This window comes from Mus musculus, chromosome 5 (assembly GCF_000001635.26).
Source record: "Mus musculus strain C57BL/6J chromosome 5, GRCm38.p6 C57BL/6J".
NCBI classification, from domain to species: Eukaryota; Metazoa; Chordata; class Mammalia; order Rodentia; family Muridae; genus Mus; species Mus musculus.
Window position 1 is genome coordinate 3380835 of NC_000071.6, and position 11243 is coordinate 3392077.

At 41.7% G+C, this 11243-nt stretch overlaps 1 protein-coding gene across 2 annotated transcripts in view; it reads left to right on the forward strand.

The window, feature by feature from the left end:
* Positions 1–11243, forward strand: part of Cdk6 (cyclin-dependent kinase 6) — a 190005-nt gene that overhangs the window by 39831 nt on the left and 138931 nt on the right. For both annotated transcript variants that reach the window (XM_030254091.1, NM_009873.3), the window contains exon 3: positions 9847–9982. In XM_030254091.1, coding sequence (XP_030109951.1) covers positions 9847–9982 — 136 coding nt within the window. The remainder of the gene's footprint in view (positions 1–9846; positions 9983–11243) is intronic.

Below are 11243 nucleotides of genomic sequence, written 5' to 3' on the forward strand. Positions count from 1 at the left end.
GCGGGCTGGGATAACATGGCTCACGGTCTAGGGGTGGGTATGGCATAGTCAGACTTGTTTATCCTCCTAAGACTGTGCAGACAGTCTTCATCACACGTGGCTTCCTAGCTTTGGCTGCTCTATCGTTTTTCCTCAAGAAAGGCCCAGGCTGGAAAACGGGGCTTTTACAGTTCAGAAATGGAATGAGAACTGAATGTTGACAGTTATCCAGAATGTTCCGCACTGTATGTGACTCAAGCCAAAGCTGTTCACTTTTAAAAATACCTCTTAACTCTTCTATTCTTGGAACCAGAATATCTTTTTCAAGCCCTTTTTGGTGAATTGCCCTGTGTCATTTTTCTAACCAGTCAAAGAGCAAGCACAAGAGGGCAAGAGACCAGTAGTCTTTAGCTTTTCAATTTTCTATGTGTGTGTGTATTTTCTGAGCATTTTTCTCAGTCTGCCCTCCTTATGTGTGTGTGATGTGTGTTATGTGTATTTTGTTTGTATGGTATGTGGTGTATGTATGATGTATGTGTGGTGTGTATGCATGTATGTGCCTGGTGTGTACGTGTGGTATGCAGTCTTTTGTGTGTGTTGTGTCTGGTGCATGTGTTGTGTCTAGTGTGTATGTTTGGTATGTGTATGATGTATGTGTGGTATGTGTGTGTGTAATGTCTGATATGTGTGGTCTGGTGTATGTATGTGTGTTGTGTCTGGTGTGTGTGTGGTCTTTTGTGTGTGTTGTGTCTGGTGTGTATGTGTAGTATGTGTATAGTGTGTGTGTGTGGTCTGCTGTGTGTGTTGTGTCTGGTGTGTATGTGTGTTGAGTGTGCATTGTGTCTGGAGTGTGTGTGTGTGTGTTGTCTGGTGTATGTGTGTAGACACCAGGGGTGATAGCACGTGAGATCTACATTGCTGACTCTCAATTTTTTTGTAACAGAGCAGAAGTTTAAATCTGCTCCCAACACTGTACAAAGCCTTTCTCTGCTGGTCTTTTCCTCTTATTTGTTTTGACTTGTATTTAAGCATCTTCATAAAGATACAGTGTGAACACCATAAAGTTCACCTGTGCAAGTGTGTCGTTTAGTGATCATGCCAGTTCGTTTACCACGATTGTGTAACTATCCCCATGACCTAAATTTAGAATGTTTTCATCCCTCTCAAAAGAAACCAAGTGGACATAAGCGTTTGTTCCCTTTTCTCCCAGCAACCTCTGTGCTCCAATCCTATCTCAGTCTATTTTTGACTCTGTGTCCAGCCTGTTTCTCTACACTTCATACGAATGGAATCACGCCACTTTCACGACTGGATTCTTTCATTTAGCAGAATCTTTTCGAGGTTTATCCAGCATATTATGTATCTATATTTCTTTTTGTTACCAAGTAAGATTCCATGCACTGGTGTGATACATTTCTTTCTCCATTAGTTGATGGATATTTCTCTTGGTTTTGCCTTTTGGCTTTATGAATGGTGGCACATGTCAAAAACAAGGACCATCCTGTAGGGCTGCTGCTGTGTGAACACTAAGATGTCAGTGAGAATCTGTACAAGTTAGGTGGCAAACCGGGAACACACACGTAAGAGTTTCACAATGAATGCAGGATGGCGGCTCTGGCCTCCTTGCTTCAGCCTCAGTTACAGAGGCTTGCTCGCTAGGGGCTCGGAGCACCTTCTCTTCTGCTTTGCCCCGACCTTGTCCGGAGCTGTCATTTTGAAACTTCCATCCATTCAGTTGCCATTTCCTGAACACTCACTGCGTGTCAGATTCGGCACTGAATGCAGTGGAGATGATGAAAGGCAAATGGACAGGTGCTTCCAGGTCAAAGCTGCTTTTAAAGTTAGCTGTTCTGTACTCTTCACTTGCTTGTGATGCCTTGGACTGGGGTCCCCTTCTCCCCGGGTGCATGGGTTTGGGGTTCTGAATTTCGACCCAGATGCTTTGTGTGGTTGAAGTTAACTGTCATTTAAGGAGATCTGTGTAAGCTAAAAAGTTTGCCATGCTTGATAGAGACTTCAAGCGATAAGGCAGTGATGAGCTGTAGCTGTGGTTGGTGAATTATTCTTTATTCAAATCTTGACCCAAGGAGGGTGCAGCTGGCAGGCAGGCTTCTTCTTTTGGCACAAGCAGCTTTATGTTCCTTTTGAATTTTCACAACGGTTAAGCATTAGTTCTGGACTCAGCCAAATTTACCAACTCCTCATTGCTTAGGTGCTGCCCTCTCCCACCCCCCCACCCCCCCCGTCCTGGAATTCTGGACCTAAAGATCCATAGGGTAACTCAGAGCTTATTTCTGTCCTTGTTGCTATTGTCTTTTCCTACAACGCAAAAACTAGGGGTTTTAGGAGTTTTCTTGTTTCTGTTTTAAAATATCATTTTTCTTTCTTCCCCCACAAAAATAACATGCAGTTAGCCTGAGTGAGGTTGCAACCTGATTCTTCTCTGCCTCTGGTGCAGGCCAGATTTGAAGAGCTGCATTCAGTAATGGGGAGACTCAGCTAGTGCTTGCTGCAGGACACCGGGAAGCCCTGGATTCTGTTGTTCTACGTTCATTTGAAGGGTTCATTGTGAATATGAGCAAAGCAAGATGAAGGCATCCCAGAATCCCATCTACCACGGAACCATCCTCAGTAGCGGATTTGTGATCTAGCTGTTGCACCCGTTCTCACTGGTCATATTCAGGAATGTTTCCATACACAGAAGTTGTACTGTTTGCTTTATTCTCAGCATTTACTGTAGTGCGAATTACATCTTGTAAACTTGCCCAGTTTAGGGGATTCCCAGTTCGTCTTGAAACACTTTTTGGTGGGTGTGGGGGGGGGGGAACGTAAAACCTAACAGAAGCACAGTTGCCAAGGGCCTGTAAGTAGAAGCTGAAAGTAGACCTTGCAGTGCTGAGGGCCCTGAAAGATGAACTGTGGACTTGCTGGTAGGCACTACAGCTGGAGGAGTACCCTGGTGAGGGACACAGGATGCTGACTTCCTGCCTCCCCCATTAGATTTGCATAAGGGCTTTCCCTCACCTGAGGTTTCTGTTAATTTGTTGTGTGGTGTATTTTGACTTTCCACCAATAGCTGATGGGAAGGGGTTTGTTTAATTGTGGGTTTCAGAGGTGCATCCCCCTAGGCATTGGATTCAGCCTTTAATTAATTGAACTAGGTATCTTTATATTACTTGTTAAGTCCTTCAGTCTCTCTCATTTCCTCTCCTGTCCCAGGTTCCAGATTTCTGTGAGTGATGGCTTGACTGTCTCTTCTTCCTTTGTATTCTTTTGCTCCATAACATGTCTCTGGTCAGGTCAGAAACCTCAGATAGAAGTTAGTTCCCTAAAACTGTCCCAGGTTGGCCCTGAACTCCCTGTGTAGCAGCTGGTGGTGCCCTTGGCCTTCTGATGAGGGCAGGTTGGACCTGCCCTCGCCCTGTGAGGTGTGTGTTGTATGCCAACATGTTCTGTTTGTAGCATGCTGAGGCTCACACACAAGGCTTCTCACACGAGAGGCAAGCACTGCCTCCCTTGCCCCTCCAATAGGAGTTCTTTAAGAACTCACAGTCTGTCAGCTATGCTGCTGGGCATTGCTGTTGCCAGGATGATGAACTAATGGAGGAGCCAGTCCCAGTCAGTAAATAGTCAATAGTCTCCCATAGAGTCAGAGAAGTCCAGTTACAGAGAGCAGTGCGCCCTAAACCTTTTCCACTCCTGCACCCTTTCTGCCCAAGAAATATTCTGCAACCCCAAGTATATGAGTATATAAAATAGATACATAAGTGAGACATGTGCCAGTAATAAGCTGGATAATTATACTGTGAGATGGTTCTCTGAAATACATACAGTTTTACAGTTTACTGAAGACAAAACTGTGCTTTTAGGGAGGTGGACGGGCTTGTTATTTTTTTTAAAAAAGTAACTCTTGGCTGAGCATGTGATATAAAAGACAGTATTCTATGTTTTTCAGAGTTGGTCAACGTTTTGATTTTCTAGTTGTCAACGCTGAGAACACCATTTTGAATAAATACATAACACAAAATGACAAAGCATTTTTAGATTAGGGCCACTTCAGAAATATTTTGAGATTCTGTCCTAACCCCTATCTAGAATTTATTTGATGACTGTTTACAAAACCCATCCACAACTCAAAACGGCTGCTTTAAAAATGAAACATTGTAACGCAGTTCAGAGAACCTAATTTGATACTTAACATGCTGAAGAGGGACAATAGGGAAAGCATTGAGTTTGTGTTCCATAATTAAAGCACTATATTTCTACAAAAACAGACAGCTTTGTGTGTGTGGTGCATACCCGTGTGGGCTGGGCAGTTCCAAGGTGGGTTGCTTGGTGTTGTGGAGTCTGACAACATGTGCAGTGGGAGGGGCATGTGCTGTGTGCAGTGAAAAGGGACATGGGCATGTGCTGTGTGCAGTGGGGGACACACATGCTGTGTGCAATGCAAGGCACATGTGCTGGTGCAGTGGGAAGGGACTGTGCTGTGTGCAGTGGCTGTGCTGTGTGCAGTTGGGGGACACATGCTGTGTGCAGTGCAAGGAGCATGTGCTGGTGCAGTGGGAAGTATGCTTGCTGCAACACAAGTTTGTCATGGCCAGAAACTCCTTGGAATAATTAATGTTCTTAAATTTTAATTGATTTTTGGCCCTTGTGTGTTCAGAAACCTTTTCTGTTAATAAATATTTTGCCACCCTAGTATTCAGCTACCTAACTCCAAATGGAGCTCCAGCCATGGGTTAAGGAGCTGTAACTTAGAAGGCACTAGTGCTACTAGTGTGCATGAAGTTAACTCACTGTTTTAGCTGTACAGTATAACTAACTGTATAGGATGCATTTGAGGTCACATATTGGTGTCTGTAATTTCAAACTATTTGTAGACGTCTTATGATTGTTTCTTTTAGACATTACTGGCATTACTGCTTTTTATTGTGCATTATTTCCAGGTGAGTCCCTGGAAATATGTTTTGCCAGGGGTTAGAGCTGGTTTTACTGTAAATAAAAAAAGTCTCAATTCAAATTCAGAGATGTGACTTAGCAGCTTAGGTAACTTTTCTAAATTCAGAATGTAGATCAGACAGAAGAGGCTTCAGGTACTTAAACAAGATCCCCGAGGTCCTGGCTGCATTCTGTGCTCTGTAGACTAAAGCGCTGGCCACCGGCTGCTGCAGGCATTTTGCCTCTCCAGTCCAATAATGCATAAAGAGTTTTAGTCTCCATTGCAGTGAAATTCCTGGGACCAACTCTAGCTTCCTTCATCCATGATGCATAGTTGTCACTGAACAACACTGTCCACGTGCCTTACTTGCCCTGTGTCCCTCAGAAACTTTAAACTGAGTATGGCACCTGTATGTGGTAGGTACTGATACACATTCTGAAGATGCCGCAAAATCACAATGTCCTTTAGCAGCATAGTCATTGCTGTTGGAGCTAATACTTCTGGACTTTGTCATTTCCAGCTGATGGCAAATCATTGCATACACAGTCTGTATTTCATGAGCAAAAAAGAGCCACCTAGCCTCCGTCCGGCAGTGTGGGGCTGGCGGAATTGCTGAAGATTGATTTGGTGCACAAACTGTACCCACCAAAAGCGCTTCATGAACTTTCAAGATTAGATACAGGGGTGTGAGGGGACCTTCTCAATTTCAAGTTCTGGCTCTGGTTCAAATAAGAATTTGTTATGGCCCTCAGGCAGCTGTACCAGACAACTCTGGAACTATTTGGTATCCAAACAATGAAGAGTGTGCAGGGGTCAGGGAAACCTGACAGGAAAAGAGTCCTCTTAAAACTTCCTGCTTAGCTAATAATACAGATTTCCCTTTTATTATAGCTACAATAGAAAGGCAGAGGTTGTGTTTACAAAGCTCGTTGTTTGGGAGACTTTTGTAAATTGTAAACTTTGGAAATCCCAAACCTACTGGGTAGAATGAATGTAATCCCATCCATTAGTTGAAGGTAGTTTCCCCGTGCTATAGCTTCGGAGCAGCAAGTTAAATTGAGACTGTGAACAGGAAGCAGCCATTAAGAATTACAATGGGTAGGATACCCATTATTCCAGTAATGTTTTGTTAGAGGACATCAGGTCAGCAGAAAAGCCGAGGGTTCTGTGGGCTGTGTGCTTGTTCTCCACACCCCCACCCTAGCAGCAGGAGGTCCAAACAATACAAACAGCCAGCAAAGTAGCTCACTGGGTAGAGAACTTTTAGGGGTTGGTCGGTTTCCCTTGAAATGATAATGACCTGTATTTTGGTTTGTGTTCACTCTTCTAAGATGGATGTATAGCCTCAATAAATACCGAGAGCCACTTCTCATTTTTACTTTTTAAACAAATGATGTTCATTTATGTGTGCTTGTGTGTTCTGTATGAGTTTATGTGCACCACATGTGTGCAAGGGCCCTTGCAGCACAAGAGGGTGTCAGATCTCCTGGAGCTGGGATTTTAGGCAGTTGTAAGCTGCCAGGTGATCTGGCAACCAAGCCTGGATCTTCTGGTGTAGCACCAAGCACACTGAACGGCTGGCTCATCTCTCCAACCCCTCCCTCCGTCTCAGTATATGCTTACTCAGATCACATGGTGTGACTGTGACAAATGTTGACTGTGATTTTGCTCTGACAGTCGGTGCAGTGCGGTTCCGTTCTTCCTCTGAAAATGTAGTCATGCAATCAATGGTATTCTGTCATATTACTGAATATTTTAGAAAGTCATAAATGTAGGCCAACATAAGAAATCATACAGTGGAAGTTATTTCTCAGTGTTTATGTTAAAATGGTCAGATCTATCTTGCTTTTTTTCTTTTGAAAGTCCACGGAATATAGCAGGGTTTGTTTGTTTGTTTATCTATCTATCTATTCATTTATGTAAATGCAGGTTGTCAACATTCAGCCAAATACTTTGGTTTATTTTAACTGGGTTATATGGAACTTACTATATTGCAGTATTTATTGTGTTTTGTCTGCCAAAATGACTGCTGTTTGATTTGGAGTAATTTTAGAGGGAGCCATAGATAAAAAGTATGAATATTGGGGTCTAGGATTTCCAAAATCAGTATTCACAAACGTTGGCTCAAAATGCATTTGCTATCCATTGCAATCAATGCATCTATTAACTTTTAGCATAAATGTTCTATACAAACTGTATACATACATATATATGTACATATATATATATATATCTTCAACTATATACAGTATATATAGTTTATATAGTATATATAGTGTATGCATATATATGTATATATATATATATATATACATACATACATACATACATACACACACACATAACTAAACCATTAAAGCGCTTTATATTACAGTGAAGAGCAGTATTTCCTCAGACGTCTTCTTTGAAGTAGCCTCTCTACAAGCTCCTGACAGCGGACACTGAACCTCAAAGCAGGAAGCAGATGCTTATTTCCTTGATATGGATTATGAATTTCTAAGGAAATTATGATAGCCTCCTCTTTGCAAATTAACAGTAACACCTAAAATTTAAAAGTAGTTTCTTCTTGAACCTGAACATAGCACCTGATTTCTTGTAGCTGACAATGTATAAGTCCACGCATCAGAACCCACACTATAGGGACTGGAGGGACGGCTCAGCAGTTAAGAGCATTTGTTGCTCTTATGGAGGACATGTCCAGCTCTTAGCACCCAGATGCTGGCGTATAACCATCTGTAACTCCAGGTCTAGGTGATCCGAAGCTCTGTGCCTCCAAAGGCACCAAGTATATACGTGATACACACATGCATACTTATGTACATGAACTAAAATAACATTTGGCTTTATGCACTGCCACACACCTCTTTAGATTCATTCCACTTTAAAAATTTTCCCCAGGTTTATCATTTAAGACAGTCAGCAGTGCTTTGTCAAGCTCACCTCTAACTAACTTCTGCACCTTTAGTATGAAGCCGAGTTACCTTAGGTGACATTAGAAGGTATTAATATTTTGAAGAGCAAAATATTGCATAAAGAGAAGCAGCTTGGGTGGTTAAATGTTATTCATGAATTGTGTCGTACAAGAGGCTTGAAACGGTTTCATTGAGATGTAGCAACATTGCATACTGTCAGAGCTGTTAGGTAATTTTTACGACAACGGTTTAGGGGACAGTGGCCTTTTGGCTCAATTGTTATTCCCCATCATAGTTTTTTCTTATTCTGAAAATTAGTAGCTCCAGACACATACACAGACACACACACACACACACACACACACACACACACACACACCCTCCTTTAATAAGAACGGGAGCTGTTCATTAACTGATCCGTGGTGACTGACACACACTTTTCATTAAGGGATATCTTAGTTATAGTGGGAATGTTTTTAATTGTACTGGACATGTAATGGTCTACATAGAGTGTTTTGTATTTTATTTCCCCACATCCCATTTTTGGCTCATTGTAGTTCTTCTCTTTCCTTTGAGAACTAGTTGAAAGATAATAGTAACAACGTGGCCCAAAGCAGCTTATGTGTGAAGGGTCAAACCAGCCAGTTCAAAGCACCCTTCTGATGGTCTCCCCAAACGTTAATCTATGCATGGTCGCAAGCCTTTCACAGTGGGCTTTACACAGTTTATTATAGATTAAAATTGTTTACAGTGTTTTGTATAGGCTCTTAAACTTTGGTGTGGCGTTAGAAAGGAGTCCTAGTTTGAAGACCTTGTACCTCAGAAATAGAGTAGCAGGGCCCTGTAAACCACCTAGGCCTTGAACGTTTGACAGAGGTAGCATCGAGATTGAGCCACGGCAGGGAACCCAGGCTTTACGCACAATTTTTTGAAAGAGGTTTTTAAATTTTTAAATGAAAACATAATACAAATAGTATTTTATACATTTCCTCTTATTATTTATATCACATTCATCTCAAAGAAGTTTCTTTATGATTTATTTATGGCGATTTGTTTAATTTTTCAGACAGCCTGGTGAAACAACCATGCTAAACTAAAATACTTTTTGTCTTTGGTTTGAAGATTCTATGGATCCCAAAAGGCTCGTTCTGTAATACTTGCTTTTATTAGTTTTCCAGTGAATTCCCCTTTCGATTTCAGTGAATTTCATTGTTTGAATGATAACCAAGTTCTTTAGCACACCCATCTCTTCATCTTCTTAGTCTGTAAGCATTTGAAATCCATGTTTGGAGCACCTTTGGAGAGTATCTACTGCATCATGTGTTACAGTCACTCACTGTTTTCTGCAATACTTTCCCAATATTTCAAAACTCTGCATGATATCCTTTAAATACATGGACTTATTTTCTGTCTATTAAAACTTTTTAAGACTTGGAATGTGTTTTTACAGGGGTGATTCTACGTGAGATTCTGAATGCTAAAACTAAGAACATACGCCATTGCTAGGGCAGTACGTTGGCTCACTAGGATGAGAAGTCTGTCTCCATGCTTCTCCGTGGTCTGTCATAGTGACTTCCATAGCCGTGGTCGTTCTAGGAAACTGTTTTGCCGAGTCTACTATCTCCAAAGACTGCTCCGCTGGCCTCAAACAATCCTCAGTCTGTAAGCTAAGAATTGTTAGAATTGTTTTGCCTGGATTGCAGGTTTTTAAAAGCTATATTCACCAACAAATTCTGTGCAAAGACTAAATTAATGAAGATACTCTGGGCAGAAATTTTTGAACTCCAGTCATGTTGCTTGGTGACTGCTCCTTGAGTGGTCTGGCTTACACCACTCCTTTGCAGGACTTTGATACTGATGTGGAAACAGCAGATCCCATGGACATGATCACAAGGTGTGCCACCAGCTAGGGAGTGAAATGGAGGGGTACAGGGAAGACGCATGCGTTACTACTTGACTTATTTCCACCTACTCATTCTGTTTTGTTTTTGTTTGTTTGTTTGTTTTCCCTTCTAGGTTGTTTGATGTGTGCACAGTGTCACGGACGGACAGAGAAACCAAGCTTACACTAGTGTTTGAGCATGTTGATCAAGACTTGACCACTTACTTGGATAAAGTTCCAGAGCCCGGCGTACCCACAGAAACCATAAAGGTACCCTAATCATCAGACTTGCTACGCTTACGGCCTGTTGAACACTAGCATTATTTCATTGTGAAACTGCCAGAGTTGATGTTTCTGAAACTTAAAATATAGTTCAAAATGTCAACTAAGTAAGATGTTCAAAGAATGGAAAATAATCTAGTCCTCTGTTAAGTGGGATCTTCAAAGAGTGGGGTTGTAGTCCAGTTTAATTTTAGGGTCAATTAAAAATGCACATTAAAATTCTTTAATACTCCTTATTTCTATATTATCTGGCCCCTGGCCCTAATCTTATAAAGGAATATATATATATATTTCAGTCTATCCTGATGGTTCTTTGTCTCTTAAAGATATAATTTTCATTGTCACTCAAAAACACATAGGTTATAATTATATGCTGATTCTGAGGTACATACATATTACACAGATATGCATGGTCATCTGGCCCTTTCTGTTTGGCTGTTTGTTTTAGTCTAAATGGCAGGTTGTACTGTTGGGATTCAAAGATGATTAGGACACACCTGCCCTTCGTGGTCAGGAAGCTGGAAGTCTATTGACTACAAACAAAATGCTTTTGTCCTTTAAATCTAATGGGGAAAGTGCCACAAAAAGTTTAGTGCTCTTGCCTGTTGTACTGCTTCACTTCATTGTCCAGTTCACCTGTGAAGTCCGTGCACATCTCCACAGAGTAAGAAATGTCTTCTTGCATAATGGCCAGGTGCTGTCCCCAGATATTAATACATTTAAAGTGCAACGTAATAAATGATTATCTATTCAGGTTTAGGCTAGTAAGACATCTCATTTCTCCCATCTTGCTCTCATTAAAGAATGTTATATATACTGGGGGCTTGAACTATGCACATTTCTTTGTGTGCAGTGACATAGAAACCCTCCAAGTGTAGACTTCTGATCATCTGGTCTTGGTCCTCCCTCCATGGACTCTCTTCCTCCGGCATCATCTTCCATTCCCGAACTCTATTTTTTTTCCTCTACGTACTTAATCCCAAAACTCCACCTTGTGCCAACAGAGCAGGGTCCATCCTTTTCGCGCACCCTGTTCTCTGAGCACAATGATCATGAGGGTTTTTTTTGTTTTGTTTTTTGGTTTGGTTTGGTTTTTGGTGGGAGTTGGTTTTTTTCAAAACAGGCTCTCTGTGAATGACCTCAGCTGTCCTAGAACTTGCTCTGTGTGCTAGGCCGGACTCGAACTCTTAGAGATCTGCTGCTTCTGCCTCCCAAGAGCCAGATCCCAGTTCTTGATGTGGTCTGACTC